The 27,147-nt window shown below is 48.8% G+C and overlaps 1 protein-coding gene across 3 annotated transcripts in view; it reads left to right on the forward strand.

Annotated features, from left to right (window-relative positions):
* SNAPC4 (small nuclear RNA activating complex polypeptide 4) overlaps positions 1-26,846 on the forward strand; it is a 32,637-nt gene extending 5,791 nt beyond the window's left edge. For all 3 annotated transcript variants that reach the window (XM_075905569.1, XM_075905571.1, XM_075905570.1), the window contains exons 6-24: positions 684-762; positions 1,657-1,738; positions 2,776-2,880; positions 4,322-4,394; positions 5,250-5,414; positions 7,976-8,123; positions 8,631-8,737; positions 9,479-9,573; positions 10,134-10,228; positions 11,929-12,014; positions 13,053-13,466; positions 15,346-15,435; positions 16,675-16,900; positions 17,868-17,938; positions 18,263-18,370; positions 19,747-19,774; positions 20,430-22,393; positions 24,506-24,646; positions 26,313-26,846. In XM_075905569.1, the coding sequence (XP_075761684.1) occupies positions 684-762; positions 1,657-1,738; positions 2,776-2,880; positions 4,322-4,394; positions 5,250-5,414; positions 7,976-8,123; positions 8,631-8,737; positions 9,479-9,573; positions 10,134-10,228; positions 11,929-12,014; positions 13,053-13,466; positions 15,346-15,435; positions 16,675-16,900; positions 17,868-17,938; positions 18,263-18,370; positions 19,747-19,774; positions 20,430-22,393; positions 24,506-24,625 (4,056 nt within the window). In that variant the 3' untranslated portion in view covers positions 24,626-24,646; positions 26,313-26,846. The remainder of the gene's footprint in view (positions 1-683; positions 763-1,656; positions 1,739-2,775; positions 2,881-4,321; positions 4,395-5,249; positions 5,415-7,975; positions 8,124-8,630; positions 8,738-9,478; positions 9,574-10,133; positions 10,229-11,928; positions 12,015-13,052; positions 13,467-15,345; positions 15,436-16,674; positions 16,901-17,867; positions 17,939-18,262; positions 18,371-19,746; positions 19,775-20,429; positions 22,394-24,505; positions 24,647-26,312) is intronic.
* Positions 26,847-27,147: the final 301 nt, after the last annotated feature.

Consider the following 27,147-nt stretch of genomic DNA (forward strand, 5'->3'; position numbering starts at 1 on the left):
TGGCTCATCGGGGGTTTTACGTGTGCCCCACGAGACGTTTTGTTTACCACTGCCCATGTGCAGGCTTGCTAGAGTCCGCTGGTTTCCCGCCGCGTATTTTTTTTGACCAGTGTTCTTGAAAGGACATGCACATACAGCTAGGGCATGTGAAGTGAGGTACATGCTGCTTTCACACAACGTTTACTGTGAGAGCCGTGTGCTTCCTCCGCATCCAATCAAAGCGCTAATCGGCACACCTTGGACATGCTAACGAAGCTATCCATCTTGGGAGACCGTCTTGGTTACAACAATCTTGTTGGCCCCCCAGGGTGAAAGGGTCACTCCTATGGCCTACTCACTAGCCTAGGTTGCCCCTTGCTTCTCCACATGGATGAGTGGACTGAGCACTGGGTAGAAGTGAGTGCTCACTAGCTCAGTAGACTTGGGCAAATCAATAAACTTCTCACTCCCTTCAGTTCCTAGCTTCAAATTCTAGCTCAGAGGAGCTCCCTAAGGGATGGGCATGCCAAGCACCTTTATTCCTCCTTTATAAAGTGCCCTGGGCAGTGGGAGAGTGAGACTGCACAGGCTTGAATTATTAAATGTGGTTTGTAGCAGCGCTAATGTCAGAGTTCTGGGAATGAGCTAAGTTTTAATCCGAAGGTGACGTCTGTGCTGTATCTAACAGCTCTGATCTTTCCTAGGGCCCTCCTGCCAATGAAGATACCCGAGAGAAGACCGCACAGGGCATAAAATCCTTTGAGGAGCTGCTTGTAAAAAAGTGTAAGAAACCTCTTGGCTGCGTGTGCGGCTCCATGTTCTAGAACAGGCTTGGAAAATGTAGAGGTTTTTGGTGTCCTCTTCCTCGTTTTTTCTTCTGCATTCACACAGTTGTGCGTCAGAGCTCCTGGTGCACCATAGGAAACAATGCAGGTGCTATAAGTAAACAGGACTGCTCTGAATTACGTTAAACACCGCGAGCCTTGAATATTGGCATGGCTGACTGTTTCACGGCTCTTCCCTTCCCTTGCATCAGTCTTGAGGCATCACGTGTTAGATCGTGTGGCCCGTCCGGTTAGAGCTCGCGAGCTAAGCAGGATCTTGCCCTGGGAACAGAGCCATCCCACCTGCGCTTTGGGGGTGACCTGAGGGATTATCGGTGGGGTGGGGGACTAGGGCCAGCAGCAGTGGTTGTGCCTGCCTCTGCATTCACTAGTGGTGGTAGGATCCATAGGAAGCAGAGCAACCGAGCCCCTGCCTACTCCGCTGTGCCCCGCCACTTCTTGGCCACATTGCTCCACTTCACCGTGGTGGCAGAAAGTGGAGCAATACTGTTCTGGCCTGCCTCCGCTTTCCTGAGCAGCGTGGATGGGAATGGGCTGAGGTCAGATCGCTCCCTTTTCTGCTGCATCAGCTAGGGGGAGGGGCAACCCCTGCTGCCATCGCTCAGGGGCAGAGCTGCAATGGGGGCAGAGAGAGGATGGGGGACAGAGCAGGGGCAGGGCTTGGAGGCAGGGGCAGAATGAGCTTGGGGTATGGCGGAGCAGGGGTTGGGAACAAGTCCGGGCATAGAGATGTTGCTGCCTGAGGATACTTTAATGGGGCTTGAAGCCAAGACGTTTGTTTGGAGATGGCCTTGCATTAGTGACTTTTTTGCCTCATCTCTTTTTGCCCCAGGGAAAAGCAGAGAGAAGATACTGCTGAGCAAATCAGTAGTAAGTGACCGTTTGCAGCGTCTGCTTCAGCCAAAGTTACTGAAGTAAGCAAAGCTTCTTATGTCCCATCGCTGCTGCTGAGACAAGCAGTGGCGAGGAGAGTGACTACCAGCTAGTATCCTTTCCACCTCCCTTCCCGCCTGTGCATGTCCACTGCTGCTTGGAGTGAGGTTTCAAAGCACAGCAGGGAGCCGGTTGTGTGTTTGGACCTGGGATGGCCAGCCTGTGACTATAGGGAGCATAGTTTGAGATGTGAATTACTCAGTGGTTATATTGCATATGTAATCAGCAGACTGAGAGTTTCTTTATATCTCAAGTACCTAGGCATTTCCTAGCCATCCTTCCCTTCCCACAAAGGTAATTGGTATGGCCTTCAAATTCTGTCACAGGAACTGCAGCATTTGGGGTTGGCAGGTAGTGTGCATCCTAGAATAAAATGAACCGCATGGAGACAGATTCTTGTTCCTAGTTAGTATCACCGGACACTTAGCTCCTGGGGGGTGAAGTTTGTCTGTGCCACAGAGCTGGCTGCTTCTCTGTCTGCTGCTGCCACAGCCATTGCAGGTCTTCTGTAGATCCAGCTTATGGAAGTGGGGAAAAGCACTTGGTCTGTCACATGTTCTGGGTTGTAGATTAGGAGTTGGTAGAGCTGAGGAGTCAAAGACTGAGCTGTGGGTCTATGTGGAAGAGTGTCGTGGGGGGGGAGGTTTCTGGAAGGTGGGGGCAAATGCAAAAAGCTATGTGGACTTTTGAAATAAGGGAGGTTGTGGAATCTCCATCTCTGGAGATATTTAAGAGCAGGTTAGATAAAGTCTATCAGGGATGGTCTAGACAGTATTTGGTTCTGCCATGAGGGCAGGGGACTGGACTCTGACCTCTCGAGGTCCCTTCTAGTCCTAGTATTCGATGATTCTCTGGAATAAGGATAGCAAAGGAAAGAATCCAGCGTTTAGGCCAGCCAGCTTTAACCTTGTCCTTTTAACACTTATCCTAGCTTCTGTTTAATGTGGGGTGTGTTTTTTTTTGGGGGGGGGGGGTTGGTTGGTTTTAAATTAATAATCTTGGAAATGTCCTTAAACAGGCTCAGCTATTTGAATCAGAAACTGGAAAAAGCCAAGAATGAAATGGAAAAGCAGATTTTGGCAAAGCAGATCAAAGAAGCGGAGCGTGAAATAGAGGAGATCAAGTGAGGATTTAAATTCTTAGTGAAGTGGACACTTCCTCTTTTATGGGATTTCTTTTTTAATGTAAAGTCATTTGTAAAGTTCAAACACGGACAGAAGCTGGGAAAACCTTGCCTTATTTTGGCTTGCAAACAATTCCAAAAGCAGAGCTCAAACCTTCCCAGAGGCCTTATCCTCAGCTGTGTGGCATATTAACACCCAAAATGCTCAATAGCAAGATGCTACCATTGTTTCCTAAGTTCTGCCTCTCGTAGTGAAGTGCTGCAAGCGAATGTTTGTTTGGTAGGGAGGGGGTTTATGCATCCAAAGCCTTTGGTAAAGCTTTGGTCACTGTTCTTGATAGTATAGTGAATTTCAGAGTTGTGGTAAAGTTAAACTCCTAGGAAGTCAGCATCAAGGATCCACGTGTGTGAAAATGTGCCTCTTTCAGATGCCATTTGGGCATGTCTAAATTATAAAAATTAACCCTTTGTAGCCAGCACTTTTTGTATTCCTGTCATCACCCCTATTGCAAATCCTTAAGGAATTGCCAAGTCTGGGCCCTGTGTAGAGAAAATACAGTTTATGCACACAGTCTAAGTTACTGTCTTTGTTACAGACGCTCTAAATTCCATAAGAGGATTTACACAATTCTAACCAAGTTGTGTGGTAGGTGTATTACAGCTTTGTCAGCTACAGTATACTTAGGGAGTTAAATAGTGTGTACCTAATATTGAGTAGTCCTGGTAGCTAAGAGCCATGGTCATAGACTGGTCCCTTTTGTGCTAAACGCTGCACATATACATGCGTTGTTCTGCTCCATTAATCAGAGTTGATGCTGGTATTTTCCAAGGGACCTCTAGAGTTTAGAGAACCAACTTCCATTGAAATTCAGGGAGAATTGGGAGACTAAAACCCTTAGGTCTTCTTGGAAATCATTCCATAATGAAGACAGAATCTTGTATCACTTCAACCCCATCCAAACTGTCTGGTGACATGCTGACAAATATAAGTGCATGCCTCCTTTTGCTGCTTGTTGGCACCTTTGCTGCCTAAGGGCGCATGTGCCTCTAGAAAGATGGTACTGTGCAGCAGTTGTTCCCTATGAGCTGTGTGCTTATGTGACCACTCAGAGTCAAATGTCCTGATTAGCAGAGCACCCAGAGCTAGGTGGTGGTTTTACTGGTGGTGCACATTCACACATGCCTCCAGCACAGATAAAAAGTGTATTCCCGATATGGATGGAAAAAATCCACACAGGGATGGAAAAACTTAAGAGTGGGAAGGCAAACAGATGATGCGAATGCCAGTATCAAATCATCCTAACAGTGGTACGATGAATTTCGGAGAGTCTCCAACTCCCACCGAAGGCGGCGAGGTTTGGATGGGTGCCGCACTTGGCAAGATTAGGTGAAGAAAGAGACTTGGTGGTTAATGTGATCTTTTCTTCCTCCCCTGCCTTAGCCATCTGTCAGAGGAGGCCTTATTAGGAAACAGACAGGATGAGCATGACTGGGAGAAGATTTCCAACATCAACGTAAGTTAGAGCAATTCCTTAGACCTGGATTCTGCCTCCCTTCCTCTGCAAGTTGCCCCATTGATTGCAGTGGGACCTGTTGTGAAATAAAGACCTACCGTAATTTAGCAAATATACCCCGCGTTTTTTCTATTTCAGTAAAAAAAAAATCTTGTATAACCCATGGGGTATACAAGACTTTTCTGTGCTGGGGGTATATTTGCTAATTTACGGTGTGTGTGTGGGGGGGGGGGAGAATTAACCAGCCACTCACCGCCCCAGTTCCTGTGCAGCCTCCAGCCCCCTGGAGGGGGAACACTTATCCCCCTGGTTCCTCCGCAGTCGCAGGAAGGGGCGGGGGAGCAAGAACCACCAGCCTCCGGGCGGGGGAGCGCTCACCGCCCCCCCCCCCCCCCCGTTCCGGGGTGTGGGTGTGGGGGGAAAAAAAAACCCCAAAAAACCACACACACCCTATATACCCCGCACCCGAATATACCCTGTCGGGGGAGGGCAGGGCACAGGGTTTATAAAAACGAATATAACCTACGGGTTATATTGGCTAAATACAATACTTTGGGTGAACAAGGGAAATGGAACCCAGCCTTTAGCCATTCACTCCTCAGAGGGTTGCAACCCTAAATCCTGTTTGAACTTCTACAGATCCATCTGGGTTCAAAAAGGGAGGAGCCAGGTTTCAGACTCGGCGTTGTGGAAGGGATTCCAAAGCTTGGAGCCAATGGAAAAATACTCCTTTCTTAAAGATTAACAGCAAAACTTATTTCTTAAATAAGTTTTCAAATAAGCCTTTTGCATCGATCTCACTCAGGTTGCTAGGCTATTTTGGTAATGACTGGTCATTTATGTTGTGTCTCTTAGTTTGATGGAAGCCGCAACGCAGAAGAGCTGCGGAAATTCTGGCAGAACTGGGAGCATCCGACCATCAACAAGGAGGAGTGGAATGAGGAGGAGATCGAGAAGTTAAAGGAAGTAGCTGCAAAACATGAGCATCTGCACTGGCAAACTATAGCCCAGGAGCTTGGGGTAAGGTTCTTGGCACTATGAACCAAATATTTAGTTGGCGCCCAGAGTTAGACTTGAAAATAATTCAGTCAGTGCTGACAAGTGACTTTAATGCTATGGATGTACTATGGGATTCTGTTTTTTAAAAGGAAGTTAATTATAGTGCTCTGGAAATGAATAAACTGAGCTGAGTCCTACCAAGGCATAGTACAGGCAGGTGCTGTATGCAGACCTTCCCACACCTACTCCATTCTGACCTGTAGCCTTTCTGCTGTTCTAGTTCTGGGCCTTTCTCTAACAGATAAGACACCAGTCAAGTACTGACATTGCATCAAAGGAATATTTCTGCTAGATCATCCAGCAGAGGTGAGGCTGAGATTACCAAACACCTTACATTTGTAATTCAAGTCATAGTTGAAAGACAGGGACATTTGCTCTTAATAAGTTTTCTCTTTATTGCATACCCTCTTGCTGCTTGACGAAAATGTGAGCCAGAAATCATGCTAACATGCTTTTTGTGGGAAAACTCTCAAGGGAGTAATGGAACCCTCTTAATTTCTTCACTTCATAGAAGCTGAAGCAACCAAGGGGAAAAAAAAGATTGTGGATTTTATAAGCACTTCATAGCGTCAATACACACTCCAATTTATGTGGGGAATTTTTCTGGGTAGGGCCAGTTGAAGGCTCACAGTACGTAACTGCCCAGTTTGGCAGCAATAGTTTGCCATTTGTGCTGCAGCAATGAACTCCTTGCAGCCCAAAAGTTTCAGAGGGGTAGCTGTGTTAGTCTGTAATGGAAAAAACTTAAACAATGAATAGTCCTGCAGCACCTTAGACTAACACACAATGTAGATGAAAGCTCACAATCCCGTGGGAACAACCCACTTCTTCAGATGAATGGAGTTTAAAGGGCCCAAGTTCCAAATAAATAGCAGAAAGAGAGGGGATGGGGAGGGAAAGGAGAAAAAATGGGGGAAAAAATTGTCAGTGTCCATGCTACATGAACCTGATGGAGAGGGTTCTAGGTACTCTTCAGTACCTGGTGTTTGGCCTTTTATGTCATTAGGATGTGGAATGTAGCGGGTAATCCAGTTAAGGTTTTTGTTTAAGCCTCTATTGTAGGAATCAAACTTGTAAATGAAGTTAAGCTCTGCAGCTTCCCTTTCAAGCTGGCTTTTGAAATTGGCTTGTAGTAATATGGAAACTTTGAGATCCATTAGTGAGTGCCAGGGCAAGTTAAAATTTTCCCCACACAAATCAGATATTCAAAAAGGTATCACAGAAAGCTGTTGGGGAACATTTTAACTTGCCCAGGCACTCACTAATGGGTCTCAAAGTTAGTCTCTAAGGCTATGTCTAGACTGCAAGCCTCTTTCGAAAGAGAGCGTCTAGACTGCACGCGGAATTTCGAAAAAGCAAGCCGCTTTTTTGAAAGAAAGCACCCAGTGAGTCTGGATGCTCTCTTTCTAAAAAGCCTGTTTGCTTTCAAGAACACCTTCTTTCGAAAGAGCACTTTCGAAAGAAGGCGTTCTTCCTCGTGGAATTAGGTTTACCACCGTCGAAAGAAAAGCCGCATTCTTTCGATTTAATTTCGAAAGAACGCGGCTGCAGTCTAGACGCAGGTGAAGTTTTTTCGAAAAAAGGCTACTTTTTTCGAAAAAACCCCTGAGTCTGGACACAGCCTAAGGTGCTGCAGGACTGTTTGTTGTTTAAGATTTTTTTCTTTGACGTCCAGTCGCAGTGTCAAATCTTTTTAAAACAGATGTCCAAAAACTGGAGAGGGTTGGGAAAAGAGCCATGAGTATGATTCAAGGTCTGGAAAACATGCCTTACAGGGAGACGCTTAAGCTGAATTTATTTAGCTTCTCAAGAGAAGGCGAAGTGGTGACTTGATCAGTTTATTTGGGGGGAGAAGAGTTATGAAAGGCAGCACTCTTAATTTAGCAGACAAAGGCCTAACAAGATCCAGTGGCTGGAGTTGAAGCTAAACAGATTCAAAGTGGGGAAACAAGGTACAAACTTCTTAACAGGGAGAGTAATTTACCTGTGGGACGATTTGCCAAATGATGTGATGGATTGTCCATCGCTTGCAGTCTTTCAATCAAGATTGAAAGTCTTTGTAACAGGTTCAACTACAAGGTCGGAGCTGGATATAGAAATTGCTCTGTGAGGTTCCACAGCCTGCATTAGACAGGAGGTCAGATTAGATGCCCATAATAGACTTTCCTGGCCTCAGTCTGTGAAAGGAGGAAAGACAATGAAACCTCAGTGAGATGTGGTGTTGGACCATGAATTAACTGTTATAATAATCAATTTACTTCACCTGGTGCTCCCTTCCATCTGATTATCTTGCTTGTCTTAAACTGCAGTTATAAGCTCTCTGAGCAAGGACTTGTCATGGTGTGTGTTGCCTAATACAATTGAACTCTGGTCTCTTACTGGGGCCCTCAGGCATGGCCGAATACTTACAAGGACTGGATTTGAATCACCCCAAGTTCATATCCGAGCCAGATTGAGTCAGCCTCTCTTTTCTAGGTTGATTTGTCCCCAGTGATCCAAGTAACTTTGTTCTTTTTATTAAGACAAACCGAAGCGCATTCCAGTGTCTGCAGAAGTTTCAAGCCTACAACAAAGACTTCAAGAGGAAAGAATGGACAAAGGAAGAGGACCAGATGCTCCTACAGCTCGTTCAGGAAATGAGAGTAGGAAGCCATATACCTTACAAGAAAAGTAAGTGGTCTCCAAGGCAACCCCTCTCCTACTCACGGAGCCTGATTCTCCAAGGTCGTGTCTTCTGTGATATTCCCAGTAGGCTAAGCACTTTCTGATCACAAAAGGTGACATGGTCCCTGTTCTGAAGAGTTGGAGTTAAGTTCATAGAATCCTTGGACATTCCTCCTTTATTTTAAAAGGTTTATTTTCAGCCATGACATCTGATGCCAGGAGCCTATCCTCTTTCAAGGATGGATTCAATCAAAATTTGGAAACAAATCCTCCCAGGTGTTGCAAGATTTGTTGCTGGGTATGGTGTGTGTGTGTGTGTGTGTGTGTGCGCGCAATACATACAGTTCCAGGGTAAACAATAACAGTACTTAAAACACCATGTGTTCTCCATTCTTGTTACGTGTCTGTCATGTATGAGAAGTTAAGTATTTGTCATAACTACCGTGTGTTACAACAAGAATGCTAGAAGCATCTCATTAGAAGCAGATTTAAAATATTTCCTTCCATTTCTAGTTGCTTATTACATGGAAGGAAGAGACTCTATGCAGCTAATTTACCGATGGACAAAGAGTGTGGATCCAAGTCTAAGGAAAGGATTCTGGACACTGGAGGAAGATGAAGTAAATTCCTTTATCTTGTCTCTAGTGCTAGGAAAATGACCTGGTACAGAAAATGTCTAGATTAAGTTATTCCTTAGTTCCAGTGCTGATTAGCAACATGTCCATAGATGTGTTAATCACTGGAATGCGAAAAACTAATCAGAAAAGGAGTTCATGTGCATTCGTGGGGTCTAGTCACGAATAGAACATGGTACAGATTTAACATTCTTGCTGTCTTGATCCCAAACATGCATTCTCTGCTGGGTTCTTCGGTCAGACATTAACTTTAACTGGTGTTCTGTGAACACTTGGCTATCTTCACTATTATCTAGGGACAGGAGTGAGTTGGGAGCTCTATTACAAGGATGGCATAGGTGCTATACAAACCCAGAGGTAGATGTGCTACTTTTCCCTGAAGAGTTTCCAGTCTAGTTTGACTGTATCTCGCTAAAGCTGAAACGTCAAGTTTTATTTCCCCTTCCTCATGCATGAGGCCAGCATAGCAGTGCCCTGAGTAACTCCAAATCTCAGAAATGAGTCTGCCTGTGATGGATCTCTGCTGCTTTTCCTATGGATAATGAGGATGGAGAGGGGGAAATGATTAGGAAGACACAGAATTAAGGGAGGCAGAAGGAATCCAAAGCAGAGTGTGATGCATGTAGCCAGGTGATTCCCAGAAGATTCCAGCCAGTGGAGACTTGTTAACTTGGAATGACTTGTCTGCGTTCGGACCAACCCAGTTTTTCTTTGTCACTCATGCAGCAGTTGTTGGCAGCGGTTGCTAAGTACGGAGAGCGAGACTGGTATAAAATTCGTGCAGAAGTGCCAGGGAGGAGTGATACTCAATGCAGGGACAGGTCGGTATAGTAACTCGCAGAATCTTGCTTTCAAGTTCTTTCCTGTAACAAAGATGCAGCGTGTTTTAAGAGGGATTTTTACCATCCATACCACCTCTCTGCACCTTTCACCAATAAACCCCTCAAAACATCTATTTTAAATAGAACAAAGAGATCAGAATGAACCTTGGCATGCTGTCTCCCACGTTTTCACTGTTTGAGTATTCTGGGCATTGCTATGAAGTCCAGAAGGTGGCACTTGTAATCTGTCAGTGCTGGGTGTTTGAAGTGCTCAGCACCTTCCAGCCTGAGGCTCTAAATTAGCAATTATACCTCGATGCATCTAAGTGTGTGTTGCCTTTACTACTCGTTAATTGCAAGTCCTGGTCTCTTTGCTGTGAGCCCAGGACTTCGATTATCGGCAATGAAATTGCAGTGTCAAGGATACAGGGATGTGAGGCTGCCTGGTAAAGGAAGGGGGTCTGTTGATTGTACTCTCCATTTAACTTTAGAAACACGTCTCATTAAAGAGAACTTGTGATCCTGTTAACCTTTGCGTCAACTCTTTTTTACATTTCTAGGTATTTAAATGCATTACACCATGATGTAAAGAAAGGCAAGTGGAGTTTAGAGGAAGAAGAAAAATTAATTGAACTAGTAGAGAAATATGGTGTGGGTAAGTTGTTTGTTTTTCCCCTCTGTGGCCTGATCTTTACAGCCCTGTGATGGCTTGAGCTGCTTTTTTAAAAAGGACATTAAAATCCTGTAGTTGGAACTGGAGAATGTTGCTTCTTACCGAGATGCCTATTGTGGGCCATGCCATACCATACATGGACGATAGCAAGTGGTGTAAGGAGACTATGTAAAGAAGTCTTGTGCTTCAGTGCAATGTGTAGTCCCAGTTACAGAACCCCTCTGATTGTGAAGTTGACCAGTAGAAAGGGAAGAATTCTATAAATGGGAACCCTGGTGCATTACTCTTTTTCCGGATAAGATTTTTACAGCTGTACAGTAGCTTTGGGCAGGCAGCGATATGCTTTCCTCTTCTAATAGTAATTACTGGAAAGGAGCCGTTTTTCCATCTTCCAACCCTAGTTACAAGAGGTTGAATTGGAGCACAGGTCTGGGAACTAGGGATTCCTTAGTTGTGGGCCAGCTCTCAGACTGACTCTTTGGCTTTGGACAAGAAGTTACGATTTTCACTGGCTCACATCCAGTTGTGTCCCCTAACGCTCATGCTTCAGGGCTTTGGCCAGCCACCTGTAGGGGTCAGGAAGGGATTTTTTTTCCACACCTTCCCACAGTATTTTTTGGTTTTGGTCTCTTCTGAAGCCTCAGGGATAGCCACTGCTGGACGTGGGACAGGGATAGAGGATAGATCGTGACCTTGAGGTGGCACCAAGCATTTGGTGCGTCACACGTTCAGTTGCCTGGCTGTTGTTCACATGTTCAGGGTCTAACTGATCATCATGTAGGGTCAGGAGGGAATTTTCCCTGGGTCACATTGGCAGTGACCTTGATTTCATGATGTTGTTTTACCTTCCTCTGCAGTGTATAGGACGGTGCAGGCCACTTGCCAGGATTATCTGGTGTACTTCCTTTCCTTTTCATTGTGGGGGCACCTTTGTCCCTCCTGTTTTCTGCCTGTATCACACAATGGCCTAGTCTCGTGTGTTGTAATGCTTCGATCTCACTTTGATTACTGGATTTACTGCGTTGGTGGGGTTGGTGCCTGTGCTAGACAGGAGTCACTGGTGGTCCCTCCTGGCCTTGGCTCTGACTCTGTAAAAAGCACTTGTATTAAAGGGACTGTGTTCCTTTAGAAGTGACACTGTTTTCTGAATGTTGGCCTACTATTGATACAGGTAACCCTTCGGATTACTGTAACCAAAAGAGATTGCTCTTCTGTCTAACCACTCATTTGTCCACACAGTGGCAGGGAGATCAAAGCAGGCACAGAATCTGAAACTAGTTGGAACTTTTTTTCTTTTATTTACTCATTGTGGTAACCCCTGTCGTGGCAGGCAGTGTTATAGGTTGCTCTGAGGGAAGCTGAGGGGCAGAGGAATGTACATAAGCATGTGTTTAAGCCCCAGTAAGCAATGAAGTCAAAGTTAAGTATGTGTTTATCTGACTTCCTGAACTGGGACTAGAGGCTTTGACTTGCCTAAGGGCAGCCAGCGCATGTGTCTAGGTTTTGCCACACACAAGCTAACAGCGGTGTCCAGCTGTCATGATTAAATGTCAAATCTTCAAAATTAGTATTTTGAGGGATTTTTTTTTTACTGGCTCCTGATTTTTCTTAATAGCGTTACTATTGAGTGCAAAAAAATCTGCTTGTCTTAATTAATATGGCCCAACTATTTATCTCCTTAGGGCACTGGACTAAAATAGCTTCTGAATTACTACACAGAACTGGCTCCCAGTGTCTGAGCAAATGGAAATTCATGATTGGGACGAAGGTATTGTAATTCTCTGACCTGGGATGGTGGGTTATGTTCCTTTTCTTTTCCAGTAATCAGATGGTCTGTTTAGAAGTACTGCCTTCTGCTATGATGTAGATGCATCTTATTTAAGAAAAAAGTGGGGGGAAAATCAGTGAGACTATTTAATTACACAATACATGTAACTGTAGTTACATGACCATTCAATTACACAATATCTAACATTCCTATCCATTAACTACAGTGCTGCAGGGTCACATCCTGAATGGGAGCTGTGAGGTGCTGATCTCTGATTAAACTCTGGCCCCTGGTCTTGAAAGATAAAAGTTCCTAAAACCTGAAAAGCATGGTGTGGATAAGATCTGTGCTGTCACTGTATCCACTTGGCACATGAAGCCTTATCGCTAGACTTAGGGGTGTTAGATAGCGGGTAATAAACTAGTTGACTAACTGCATGGATTCTTAGTGATTAGTCAACTATTCTATATTCCCAGGGCGGGGGCAGCAGCCAATGCAGTCAGGCCCCACTCCCAGGGAGCCCCCTGCCACCCTGTGCTGCTGCCTTGCTATTAGGATGCCAGGTAGGAGCTGGTCTGCAAGAGGGGCCAGTTTAAAAACCAGCTCTCCTTGTGAACTGGCTGCCTGTGGGGTGGCAGCAGCACCTGTCTGCGGGGCAGAGGCAGCAGGGGAGGGGAGGAAGTGGGAGTAGTCAGCTAGGTTACCCAATAAGCCTAGGCTTATCGGTTAATCGTGTAGTTGACTGCTCGTTCACATCCCTACGCTGGACACAAGCCAGTGTTAGAGCTTGGCCTTTGTGTGAGCAAATCTGAACTCATAAGGCTTAGGTCCTAGAAATAGCACATTACTGTACCTAGCATACTCAAAGTGGGCTTTCTCCTGATGGCACGTGTCCTGTAAAGCATTTTTATGTTTGTGCCTGCTCATTTGTTTCCAGTTCTATGAAGAAGAAATGGGGGGGGGGGGGCACACAAATGAGTGGCCAATATTTGCTAGCTCTCGTTGATTGGGTTTGTACGTGTGTTTAATGTTAAACAGAAAAGGTCTAGGCCGAGAAAACGCCTTCAGAAACGCAGGCGAGTGCAGAGACCAGGTTTCAGCTCTTCAGAGAGCAGCAGCGAGGAGTCAGAGCCCGAGCTAATGGACAGTTCTGAGGAAGAAATAGATCCTCCCTCAGGATTCAACAATTTGGTGCCTGGCCTTGACCTCTGGATCCCAACGAGGACGGATCCGAACGCGCACAGGAAAGCCAAACGCTTGATTCCTTCCCTTTACCATTTCAAAAACACTCATGTGACTGGATGCTTAAGTCAAGTTCCAAAGGCTTCTGCTGGGGGAGGCCAGGACCAAGTCCCCGCCGATTCCGCAGGGTTAAATACCGTACTGAAGGGAATTGGGTTTCCTTCTTCTACTGACATCAATTTGAAGGATCCAGAAGAACTGGTGAAAGAGGTGAGCACTTCTCTTTGAAAAAGCTTGTCCTGCGGGGCCCAAGCTGTGAAGTGTTGATCAGGTCTGATGGGAGGCCCTCTAAGCCAAGGCAGGTGGTGTGGTTGATTAGGGCCCCGTTTTCTCTGAATTATTACTGGCCCACTGCCCCGTGTGCCATTCGGGGGCGCTGTCCTTGGAAAGGCTATCTTTTGGATGAGAGCTAAAATCTAAGGCCCTGCCCTTTTGATATCCTCAAGGCCTTGACAGCCCTTCCTGTAAGGATAGCGTGTTTACCTTGGTGTCCTAGCAGCCTGCTAGTATCATCACTTGCATTCTGCTTGTTAATTCCCACTGCCCATTCCGTTTGGCTGGGATGCTCTTCCGGCCCAAACTGTGGCTTCATGTGATTGTTGGGTAAGGAAGTAAAATGTTGTGTCATTTGTTAGCCAGTTAATCTGTAGATTTAACAGGTTAACCACCTGCTGCACCGCAGGCGGGATTGCCCTGGCGCAGCCCCCTGTCCATCATGCAGTGGGCCCAGTTGGCCTGCTCTGCCTGGGTGACGCAGGGCCTGCTGCACCACGCTGTAGGTGGGGGTGGGCTGGGCTGGAACACTGCGCGCCCCCCCCCCCCCCACAAACACACACACACACGAGAGCAGTGGCTGGCCGGGTTGCAGCAGCCCCACATCCGCAGCATGCCTGCAGCGAGGGGATTGCTTGGGCCGGGCCCGCAGAGCATTACACTGCGAGCAGGGGATGGAGGGCTGCTCCGGCCAGTCCTGCAGCACTGATTAACCTGTTAGACCTTTACATCCCTGCTGTGAAGCAGCTGCCACCCCAGAGATGACAGCATTGCTGAGGGAGAGCCCTCTGGGTCCACGGGTCTCTGTATTCGTGGTAGAACACTTAGGGTTAAAAGCTAACAAACTGGAAGTGTCTGTTGGCTTGAGATTGGCATAACTCTGTGAAAAATGCAATAGGCCTCTGAGGTGGCTCAGGAAAACCAAACGGTCAGGTATAGCATTCGCTTGCTAGTTAATCAGCTATACTGCTTGATTTTTCTGAACAACTTCACACACCAGGGAGATGAGGTGCCTTTGAAAATTTTACCCAGTGTGGCTTGTGAAGAAGACTCTGATTACCCAGTTTTTCTGGGAAAAGTAGAACAGGTGGGTTAAAATGGCCCCTGAAGCTTCTGAACATTCAAGGCACTGCATTCAGCCGTACGGAGTGGAAGTCCAACTCAAAATTCCAGTCATCTGAAGAAGTGGGCCGTGCCCATGAAAGCTCATGACACCATCTACATGTTTTGTTAGTCTTTAAAGTGCCACCAGACTATTTGGGTTTTTTTTAAGTTTACCCTACCTTTTTTTTCTTACTTTAGACGAAAGTTAAATATCTCTGTAAGCCAGACATGGTGGCATTGGGCTAGTGCATGAGAGTTGGAAAGTTAAACAGATCACAGACAAGTCAAGCTCATTACTTTAAAGAAATGCACCAAATAGCAGAAATGACCATCTCTGTGTGCCCTTTTGATGCAGGTGTCCAGCTGGCAGTACAGATTAGTTCTTTACAGGACACTTAATCTTCTAACCTTTTTTTTTTTTCTTTCGGCACATGGTTTAGATAAATTCATGGAGGATAGTTCCACCAAGGGCTGTTAGCCACGATGGTCACGGATGCAACCCCATGCCCTGGGTGTCTCAACTTCTGACTGTCAAAAACTGAGACCTGGTGACAGTGGCTAGATCTCTTGATACATTGCCTTGTTCTGTTTGTTTCCTCTGAAGCATCTGGCACAGGCTGCTGTCAGAAGACAGGATGCTAGGCTAATGGGATGCTGACCCAGTATGGCCATTCTTGCGTTCGAATAACTTTTGTATATTTTCCCCCCCTAGGCTTCCATGAGAGGAAAGCAAGTGTTAAAGGTTACCCTGGAGGATGTTAGGCGGGCGCTAAGAAATAATACCTATTCTCAGAGGAGACGCGTAAGTGCCTTTTTGGTCTGACCTCCCTTTCTAATAGCACAGGCCCGTCTATTGGTAACTCCAGGCGTTCCTTGTGATACCCATAATGTGAATAGAAGAGTGAAACATTCCCAAACAGCTTTAACCCTCATGCTCCTACTCTTCCTTCCTGAACTTTCGTCTGAGGGCCAGTGATGTGTGTAGCTCTAGGATTGCCTCTCGACATGTACGTAACCAAGCTACGCAGTTAAACAAAGCTAGGATTTGAGAGACTAACCGTTCCATGAGCTCTCTGCTAAACTTTGTGCCTTGCATTTCATCAGCACATCAGGCTTTCATGCCCCAATGACAGGTGTCGTGTTAGCACGCCCTCGCTCAGCTGGGTTGGTTTTTAATCCTCAGTAAATGACCAAACCCATGACTCTGTCAATTGTTCGTTTATCCAGTGTGATCATACCATGGGGAGCAGCAGGTGAACCTGAGTCCTGTGTGCAGAGAAGCAGATAGGTAGCTAATACACATTTAACAAGAGAGGCGAAACAAACAGTCTGACAGGAAAGTTGCTTACAAACTATCTACATTGATCATCAATTAGTCTTGATGGTCTGACCTATAATCCCCCCTAGGAACCCAGGAGGTATGCTTTCTTCCACCCTTCAGTCTTTATTTTAACACACTAAGGCTATGTCTACACTGGCGGCTTCTTGCGCAAGAAGATCTTGTGCAAGAAGTCTTGTGAAAGAGAACATCCACACTGCCATAGGCGAGCTGTGCTTTTGCGCAAGAGCACCCATGGCAGTGTGAATGCACTATTGCTCAAGAAAGCTCAAATGGCTGTTTTAGCCATAGAGCTCTCTTGCACAAGAAATCCCTGCCGAGTGTCCACATTGCCCTCTTGCGCAAGAGCTCCTGCGTGAGAGGGCTCACACCTGTTAAAAGAGCGTAGCTCTTGCACAAGGAGCCCTCTTACCATGCCGTCCTGTAAATTTACTTGCGCAAGAGCGGGTGGGCAGTGTGGACGCTCTGCGGATTCTTGCACAGGAATGGCCGTACTTGCGCAATAACCCGCCAGTGTAGACATAGCCTAAGTGTTTGACCCCGGTGTCCTGTAACACGAAATAAAGATTTGCTGGAGCAGACCCCACACTGGCATGTCTTGGCACTGTTCTGTTGAATTCAGGGGAGCTCTGCTGATCTACAGCAGCAGAGGACCTGGCTTGGATTTTTGTGAACTGACACCTTTTGTTCTGCAATGTACAGCAAAATGGGCTCCAGAAGCCTTGCACCCCCTCTTCGGCAGTGGCTTCTGACACGTCGGTCATGCAGGTGCTGCAGGAATTAAAGAACATTCGGAAGAAACAGCATCGTTGCCAGAGAAAGCAATCTCGGCGCAAGAACCTGGCAAGGCGGCTCCTGATGGCAGTGACTCCATGGGTGGGCAACGTCCTGTTGCCTTGTACTCGAGCTGGGAGCCATCAGACAAAAGGTAACACTGGCTCATCAGGCTCTTAGTGTTTTCCTCCTCCCCTGCACTGCCTCAGGGCCAGACTCTTAAACAGGGCTCCAGAACTGTGCCTTAGGACAAAGCTTCTTTTGTCTCCGGATCTCAGAGCACTTTGGAGCATGTGATATGTAAGATAAGTGGCTTTACCTCTGGCCAGTTACAGTACAGATACCAGAGACCCAGGCAGGGGAAGTGGGTAGCCCCAAGTCACACAGTAAGAGGGCACCAGAATTGGTAGTAAACCCCAGGTTTACTAGCTTCTGCTCTGACCACTAGACCACACTTCTGTTTAGGTTAGATTTTTATTATGGGTGGTACTTTTTTCCCATCCACAAGTCACTGCTAATCAAGAGGCAGGGATTATGCTTGCTTGTGGACTCAAAATACAGTAGACTTCCAATCTGGCACCTTTGGGACCTAGGTGGTGCCAGATTATCGGATATGCTGGAGGTACTGCATACACCCAACCTAATCCCCCACCCTCAACCTTATGCTCGGGTCCCTGGAGCTGCCAGTACAGCCACGCATCTCCCTTCTTGCACTGGGGCACGAGCGATGAGCGGCCGGCTTTTCAATCAGCTGGCTGGGATGCCGTGCGTAACCCAATCCCCCTCCGTCCACCCTCCCCAGAGCCAAACACCTCCTCTTCCTGCTGTAACCCACCATCCCGGTTCCGTCAGGAGCGCTTGCCATTTTGATGCCGGGCTATCGGGAGTGCCTGACAATTGGGTGCCGGACTATTGGAGTTTTACTGTACATGGCCATTCTGAGCTAAGTAGCATTAACAGAGGAGTCTTTTTTTTTTGCCAGAGATGTTGCTAGAGTGGAGTGAATTGCAAATTGATCAAGCTCCTCAAATGTTGGTCTTGGAGAGGTGCGGCTCATAACCCTCAGCAGACCTAGGTGAATGTCCACTTAATTTTTTTCTGTATATTGGACTCTTTTCCAGCGGATGTTGTCCGAGAACAGCTTCAGACCGTCACGCTGGCCAGCACTCCGGTGTTCACACTGTTCATTCAGGTGGGCACTGCTTTGTGTATTATATAGCTGTTTATATGTTTGTATTTGGTAGACATTGAAAACCGATGTAGCATCCATTACTGGCACGTCATTTCTTTCTCAAATGATTGTCTCTAGGGCTTGTGTGAAGAAACCATGATTTAAAAAATAAAAATCTTGCAATGCAAAGAATCATATACTAGCTGGCTTCGTTCCAGTGGCAACAAAAAGGCCCCGCGATTGAAGTGGAACTCTGCTGTTGGCTTCGGGCCAGCCATCCCCTGCACCTCCAGTACGCTTCTCTTCTGAGCCGAGTTTTAACATAAGATTTTCATCTCCTTGCAGCTCTTCCAGATTGACACCAGTGGCTGCATGAAGGTTATTCGTGAGAGAAGGCTAAAGCAGTCCGAGCTGATCAAGACCATGGCTGGGAATGCAAGGATGCTTCAGCAGGTCCTGCACATACAGTGTCTCAAACCTTCTCCCATCTAACAGGGTGTTACAGGGAGGAAAAATTGTTCTATCCTCAGAGGCCAAGGAAGACAAGAAGCAATGGGCTTAAACTGCAGCCAGGGAGGTTTAGATTGGACATTAGGAAAAACTTCCTAACTGCCAGGGTGGTTAAACACTGGGATAAATTGCCCAGGGAGGTTGTGGAATCTCCATCTCTGGAGATATTTAAGAGCAGGCTAGACAGTGCCTGGTGCTTGGCCCTGCCATGAGGGCAGGGGACTGGACTCGATGACCTCTCGAGGTCCCTTCCAGTTCAGGGTTCTGTGTGGGTCTCAAGGGAGCAGCTGGGTGGAATTCACCGACTCGTGTCAAGGGAAGCTGTACGTAGTCTTGGGACAACTGCTTCTTTGTACTTCCCACTTCTTTGTACTTTATGCCCACTGGGTCTGCTGCTGATTCTCTATTGCAAAGCTAACAATAGGCTTTCCCATACTTCCCCTCTGTGCAGGCTATAACGATTATTTATCTGTTTTGTGTTAGTGGGGAACCTTTTTTCAATCTGGGGTCACTGACCCACAGCAAAATCAGTTGAGGGTCTCAAGTGAGAAGCAACCCTGCTCCTCCCTCTGCCCCATTTGGCAGTGCTAGCTGGGACTCGCACTCCAGCTCCAGGGGATGGGGGAAGGGCACCAAGACTCAGACTTGCCATGGGGCTGGAGTGCAAAAGCACCAACTCACCCTGCTTCCAGGGGAAGCCCCGAGTCGCCGGGAGCCAGATCAAGGTAAACCAGGGGCTGGATCTGGCCTGTGGGCTGTAAGTTCCCCACCCCTGCAGTAGTGCCTGGGAGCTAATGGGGAAGTAGTGAGAGGTCTGTGCTGTTGGCATTCACAGGAATGAAAGGCTCAGCTGGGCCTAGCCCTCGTGAACTGTTGCTCCGTGGCTGAATGACTGACGTGGTGCCAGCTGGCTCCAAGAACGGCAACATCTGCCAAAGAGGATTGTTTCTGTCTCTTACCAGGAATTCTGACTCCCATTCCAGGCAAAGTCCTCAGGCCCTGCCACTCAGACTCAAAGAGGCTCGTGGTGTCAGTGGAAGGGAAGTTCGGAGAAATCCGACACTTACAACGTTGGGGGGGAGGGGAGGCACTTCTGAGACATGTTTTTCAGTGTCCTGAGGATATTTTCCTGCTAATGCACCAGTGTAAAACCGCCAGAATCCTGTTTCCCTGCTACAGGGCAAAGCTCGCCCAGAAACAGCTGGAGAAATCAGATGTGCTCACGAGTCCCTTCTCCTTCAAGATCATAGCAGGAGACATGGCGCTGAAGTATCCCAAGAACTTAATTAACGTTTCCTTTTTTTTTTTTTTTTTTCCAGCCCTCCTGCGATTTCCTGAAATCTTCAGGTACCTCTGCTAATACTTACTTGATTGTCCCAATAGACAGGGATTTGGGCTTCATTAACCACTGGTTAACGTGACTCAATCTAATCCGATTAGAACCTGGAGAGCAAAAATCCCGTTTTTCATTTGACTTTTGTGGCTTTTAGAGTGGGATTATTTGATCCGTTCAATTATTGGCCACAAAAAGATGCCACATAACAAAGAAGGGTGAAGATTCTGCAGGGACGGGATGACCAGCCGTGCTGTGGCATCTCTGGGCAATAGCCCTATAGTGCCTGTCTGTGGGCGGGTGATGGCTGGGTGTTCTGGAAGAGCACCCTGGCAGAGTGGAAAGCTGGGGGCCTATTGACGGGATTGAGCTGTATTCCTTTCCATGGAGTGCATTGTTCTGCCCGTAAGCTCCGCGCATCGCCCCTGAGATGAGCACTATGGTCTCTCATTACTTGGGGCTCAAGTGTGTCACTGTGGGGTTTTAGAGACCCTCAGATCAGGCTGATTAGACCCATTTTCTGAGCTAGTCTCCTAGAGTTCCCCTTCAGCATGAGTGGCAGTCGTGTTCCTCACCGTGCTAACACTTGCTTCATGATTGAACAGCTAGAGTGCCTTTCAAAACCTCATTCAGCTTTGCAAGTGTTGCTAAAATCTCCTCTTTCTGCAGGCCAGCCAGCACAGCCCCTCCCCCAGAAGGTTGGAGCAAAGGCAGCCTGGAAGCCCATCACCGTAAAAGCAAAGGAGAAACCTGCAGCCGTTCCAGCGGCTGTCCCTGCTCTTCCTGCTCCAAGGCAGAAGCCGAAAACAGTCTCTGAATTGCTAAGGGAGAAGAGACTGCGGGAGTCCCGGGCTAAGAGAGCTTTGCAGAGAACAGTGATTCTTGGCCCCCAGGTGTTGGTTTCGCCCTCTGTGATAATCCAGCACCCCGTGCAGCCCGTCATCCCTGCCGCGCAAGGAGGAAGCGGGCCTCAGACAGCTGGATTGGCAGGTGGCAGGAATGCACCTGTGCCACTTCCTGCGTTTAGTCCTGTTGTAGCTTCTCTGGCTTCTCCCAGCTCTGGCATGAGCCGTTCATCTCCAGCCCCTGAATCAGGAGTGGGCGCCTGCCCCTCCCAGGGGAATGCAAACTCCAAGAGGAAGCTTGAGGAGGCTGCGTCTGAAGGCCTGGCGTCTCAGGACAGACCCGTAAGCGTGGGGGAGAAGGGCCTGTCCCAGGGGGGCAGGAAGGCTCAAGTATTTGGGGGCAGCTCAGCACATATAGTCTTGCAAAACCAAGGCTTCATGCCGCATCAGATTGCACTGATGCCATCGTCCGCCATTTCTCTGAGCCCCGTCCCCGTGAAGTCGGACCCCACGGAAACCTCTCCCTCCATGTCGCCGTGTGCCCCAGCACTGGTGCGATCACAGCCGAACGCAATCAATCTGTTGCCTGCTGTCGTGGCTCCCCAGACAGGGTCCCGCATTGTGCCCATCACCTGGGTGATGACGCCACAGGGTTTGATCCCCACCTCTGTGCAGGCATTGGTGGGTGCTCACAGCCAAGGAAAGCAGCCCACAGCTGGGATCGGAGGAAGTGCTACCAAAAATCTGAGTCAGACCAGAGAGACCTCTAATGCAAACACCTCTGCCCCAAACATGCCACCGACACCAGCCCAAGCAAGTCCCCTTCCCGTCAGGTGCCTGGGGACGCAAGTTCTGAGCTCACAGTCAGCCCCTTCCACTCTTCCTCCATCTGCAACCTCATCAGATCCCGGATGCAACTCCCCCAGCACAGCTCCTCCAGCTTCTGCCTCTCTACACGGCCTCTCGCAGACGTCTGACTCCTCTGGAAAGAGGAATGTCGCTCCGACCAGCCTTCCATCTGGCCCAGGCGAGAGCAGTAACAGCGGTAGGCTCACTGGGAGTCCAGGCGTCCTAGGGAAAGAGAGCCTGGTGCAAAGGCCGGATCGGCTTCTGGCCTGTAAGAACGTTGTAACAAACTCCAACGCTCCTGGTGCACAGGTAACCAGGCATAGGCCCATCTTCCCAAAGCCGCTGAGTGCCTCGCACGTAGCCAGCCCGCCCGCGCTGCCCGCACCCAGTGCCGAAAAGAACCTCCTGGACGTCAGCCTGATCTCCCTTGAAGACGAGGCTTCGGTGAAAGAGTGGCTGAGAGGCAAACGGGGCATCCAGGTGCCCGCGTTAAAAACCGGCTTGTCTTACTTGCCCCCTTTCTTGTGCAACTTGAAAACGCTCTCCAGGCTGCTTCTGCAGAAGGCGGCTCTGGAGCAAAGTGTGTCGTGCCTTGGGACCTTTGCAGAGTGCGGGGATGGGGACGCTGGGATCGATCTGCCCGCTGTCAGAGAGCTGGTGCGGCAGAAACTCAGCGATAACCCTGCCTATCTCCTGCTGAAAGCCAGGTTTTTAGCAACATTTACTCTCCCAGCTGCCCTAGCAACTCTGCCTCCTCCAAGGGTGACTACCACGCTCTCCAGAAGCTGGCAGCAGAGCTCCGAGAGTGAGGAAGAGGAGTCGCTTACTGATAAGGAACTGAGTGAGGCAGGAAGCTGTGGGAAAGAGCCAGGGGAAGTATCCTTCGATGGCACAGCTGCCATTGTCCCCGGGAGCAAGGATTCTGCTGTCACTAATCAGGTAAAGTTAAAGCGTAGATTCATAGATTCCTCTTCTCTCCTCTCCCCCCTGCCTCCCAAGGGTTAATGGCAAAACTTCCAATGACTTAGGAGCCAAATCGTGGCCCTACCAAACTTTTTTCCCTTTTCTCAGCGTGGTAGGCATGTCAGTCTGTAACTTTGAAGTGAGCAGTCCTGTGGCACCTGAGAGATGAACAAAATATATAACTAGTATCGTGAGCTTTCGTGGGCTTTGAAGAAGTAGGTTTTACCCCCGAAAGCTCATGATACTATATATATTTTGTGCCACAGGACTGCTAACTTTTTCCCCCCTTTTGAGTAAGTTGGATTTACTTGTTTAAAAAGTAGGGGAAAGTCTCCCTGCTTCATGCAATACCCAGTCCAGTCGGATGGCTTCTCCATCCTCCCTGAATAAGGATCAAAGTCTTGTACCATACATGGCACTTGAATTTATGCACCACAGCTCTTCTCCCCCCCTTCCCCCCGCCCCAATGTCAAAGACTTCTTCCCCAGGACACCCTGTTAGTGGGAACAGCACCATCAGTGCAGCATCCCTGTGAAGCTCAGATTGGCTCACAGGACCTCCCTGTGTCCACTGGGCTGCAGATGGGAGCCCGTAGCTGCTTTGGAGGTGGTTCTTAGAGGATCTGGGGCGGGCATTTGCTAGCCAGGAAGACAGAAATTGGCTTTGGTTTCACAAGCATGTGTTTCTTGGCTGCACGCTCTGGAGACGTCCAGGAGTTTAGGTTCACTTTGTGTTAAATCTGAAATGACCCTCTAATTTCTAACCCTGTTTTTAGCTCTGTTCTCAGAGCGCCTGTTTACGGTATTTGTAATGGTTCTCGTAAAAGGAGGGGTGTTAAGCTTGTGCTGGTGGGTGCTACAGTTGGCAAAGCAGAAAGGGTGTTTGAGAAACACCCGTAGCTGTCTACCTTTCCCAGGAAAGCTTAGGTTAACAGGATTGGCTGTGTCTGGCAATTCCTTCAATCGTGGCTACGTTACGCCGCGGCCTTTGCATCTCCAGGATGTAAGGGGAAGGACACCTGTGAGGTCCTATTCCATAGACTAGACTAGGGTTTTCCGAGAGCTTGTATGTCAGGAAGGGGTTTTGTGAGGAGAGGAGAGTTCCTAGGGAAGGCATAGTTGTAGCCCACTTCTTGATTCTTGAGCCCTTCTGTCCTTTGTTCCTACATGAGCAGGTTAGATAAATGTCTATCAGGGATGGTCTAGACAGTATTTGGTCCTGCCATGAGGGCAGGGGACTGGACTCTGACCTCTCGAGGTCCCTTCCAGGCCTAGTATTCTATGATTCTCTGATTGCTGCCAGCTACCAACAGTTCCTTCTTTGAAGAGCTGATCAGAGGTGCTCCATGAGACGGTCTCCATGGACCTGGCGGTTTGAACAGTGTTAATAGTGTTCTCTGGGAAGACCTGGCACCTGGCTTGCCATCCGTCGGTCAGCCCCACAGCTCAGCTGTTGGGCTGTCATGCCCAGGAGGAGACCCTGCACTGCTCTAGGGATGCACTAAGACTTACAGGTCCTACTGCACATCTGTCTCCATCCAGTCGAGCGTATTGTCTGATCACTGTGGTTCTGGCGGCAGGGGCTGATGGAAATCGGACTGGGCCCTTGACTGACTGGAATGTGGGCATGTCCCACAGCTGCACCAGTAGTGGAGAGAATCTCATTCCCTGGTTCAGCAGGGCCCTGGCCTGACCCAGGGCAGCGATGGCAAAAACATCTTGTGTGGGAAGAGGACTCCTTCCCACGCATCGGACCAAGGGAGGTGCTTTAGGTACAAGGCTCCAGCTTGAACCTCGCAGGAGCAGTGTCTGCTGGAGGAAACACCCCAGCCTTGGCTAGATGCATTCTCCCTGCACTCTGTATGCCAATGCGCCTCGCTCTTGGGAGACCGCCCGCTGTGTGGCTGGGGCAACAGCCGCCGTTTTGTGCTTTTCAATCATCTGGGAACAGCAGGAGCATTGTCTGTTCCATTCCTCCCTAGCCTGGCCACGGTCCCTGAATGAGGTGGGGAGGAAGGATGGGTCGGTCCTCCTGCGGTCCCGCGTATCTTCAGCCTGCAGTAATGCCCTGTCACTGCTTATGTTGCAGGGTGCTGGAGCTGAGGTGTCTGCTGTGCAGTCGGTCCCAGGCTCCTGCCCTGACGTCGGGGGGGCCAGAGTTCAGCAAACCCGGAGAAGCGCTCGTCTCAGGAAAAAGAGGAGGACGTGAGAGAAGCACGGGGAGAAACGCGTTAGTGACTTTCCTCTGTAAACCCAGGATTCCTCCGTGGAGGAGAGGCATTGGGTGGGGCACAGCTTAAAGTAGCTGGGGAATCGTGACACTAGGCCAGGAGTGGGCAATCATTTTTGAGGGGGGAGCCACTCAAAGAATTTGGGAAGTGGTCAAGGGCTGCACTCTTCCAGGATATTAATGGAGGTGATGTGGGTCGGGGAGGGAGTTTGGGTGCCAGAGAGGGTTGTGACCTGGGCTGCAGGGTCTGGGAGTGAGTATGGGTGCAGAGGGGGAGGGCAGAGGATTTTGATTGTGGGGTGGTTGGGTGGGCAGAGGGCTGGAGGGAGAGGTGGGGGTGCCGGAGGCAGGCCCTGACTGGGAGACACTTACCTGGGCAACTCCTGGCCAGCAGCCCAGCAGGTTCCACAGCGAAGTCCCCTGCCTCCCGTGCTTTGGCAGGCCGGCCAGATCAGCAGTTGGCTGCAGCCCCATGTGTGTCTGAGCAGCTGTGAGCCCCAAAGGAAACCAGCCAATGGGAGCTGTGAGATCGTGCTGGGGGCGGGGGCAGCACGTGAAACCTCCCGCCCCCTGAGCTCCCAGCTCTTCAGACAGGGCCCTGCGTCTGGCTTTCCTGAGCGGCATGCAGGGCCGGGTCAGGCAGGGAGCCTGGCCGACGCTCCCACTGCACCCGCTGACCAGATCCAGCGGCTTGGCGGGCTAGCTCTGGCCTGCAGGCTGTATTTTGCCCAGTCCTGCTCTAGGCCTATAGCAAGGACTTAAACCAGGCCTGTCTCGCCCTCCCTGTGGACATGCTGCTCTGAGGGCACTAACGGAGCCGTGGTCAGTACAGATGGTCGTAAGGAGGCATGATACATTTACCCCGGGCGTTAGTGCTAACGGCCCAGTCGCCGGCACACAGACTGCCCGGAACCCTTGCAGTCAGCGTAAGAATTGGGAGGGTAACGCTGCGCCCGAGTGAGTTTTGCTCTCTTGGTTGCTAAGCCGCAGAGGATGGCCGTTCAGATACGGAGCGGGATGAGAGGACTGTTCTGAGGGATGCACTTAAACTTGTCGGTTCCTGCTGCCGAGCCTACATGTTGTCCCGGTGTCTTCTCTGCACCCCAGCTGGAGCCTGTCCCTTGCTGAAGGCCTTATCTGAGTTCTGGTCATGGGGTCTCTGGGGCTGCTTTGTCTGATGTTTAGCCAGCTCTGCCACAGTGGTGCACAGAGACTAGGGGTTTGTTGTCTATTTTTAAATTCTCAGTAGCCAGAGTGGTGGTTTTTAAAATAGAGGGCAGACGATGGTCTCTCTCAAGCAGTGCTTCTGCCATGGGTTAGATCGCCCGCAAGCTGCTGCAGGACCGAAGGAAGCTCTGTTTAGCTCTTCGAAGATGGGCAGGGGAGTTGGAGTCTATTTCTGTCTCTACCACAGGGCAGGGCAAGCCATGCCCCCTCTGTGTGGCTCTTTCCCCACCTGTATTAATAGGGCTAACATCATACTGCCCAGGTGTGCAGGTCAGTGTGAAGAACACCAAGACCTTTGGTTAACAGATGCTGAATAGTGCAAACGTTTTCCCTTTGATCCTTCCTAGAGTCATGGAGTTCTTGTTTCTTTCTGACTTTTTTTTCTTCACTAGCATTAGACGCTCTGGCCTCTGACTGATGAGAGGTGTCTGTCTTACAGGAATCTCTGAATGAAGCTCGCTTCAGATGTGGCAATAGCAGCTGTTCCTTGCACTACTGACCAGAGACCCTTCAAAGAAACTGACCACGCAGTCCGGGGGAAGAGAGGAAAATGGCTGCACTTTTACCCCCCCAAACCCTAGCCAAGTCTGTATCACTCCAGGTCTCTTTTTCAAACCACTAATGGAGAAGACTGGAAATGGAATTTTTTTTTCCCCCCCTTTGACACAGATTGAGTCTGTTCTGGTCTCTGATAATCTGGCAGCAGCATGGACAAAGGTGGGAGAAGACTCTCAGAGACCCGTGTTTAAAAAACGAATGTTTCTTTTCTTCACATGTATGTGGGTTGGGGCCTATTTATATAAATGTCTGTCCCTGGTTCAGAATACTTGGCTCGGTCTGTAGTTTTTAATGCTGTGGTGGACGGTTGAGGGGCTCTGAGATGACAACACTGAATGATCGGTGGCTTTATTTTGTACCTGAATGATTCCAACTGTTTGATTAAATATAAACGTTCTATTTTTCTCATTTAAAATGCTCGTGGGGTGTTCGTTGGGGCCGTGCAGAGAGGAGTGGTCTGGTCTGAACGAGCGGCTCTCCTATTGTCCTTAGCCAGTAAGAAAGGCGAGCGATGTCCGTTTCCTCGCGTAGAGCCCAAGGAGTGGGAGGCAGCTGATCCTGTGGCGAAGTTCCAAGACTCAGCCAGACCAGGATCCGTATGTCACCTCACTTGTGTGTCTAGTTCTGCACCAGGATTTCTGTCCCCTGGGAGTATGGCAGCTGCACACATTCAGGCGTGCCCAGTCTGAGTCCCATGGGTGAAAGAAGCTAGGGGA

Source organism: Pelodiscus sinensis, chromosome 22 (genome assembly GCF_049634645.1).
Source record: "Pelodiscus sinensis isolate JC-2024 chromosome 22, ASM4963464v1, whole genome shotgun sequence".
In the NCBI taxonomy this organism is placed as follows: Eukaryota; Metazoa; Chordata; order Testudines; family Trionychidae; genus Pelodiscus; species Pelodiscus sinensis.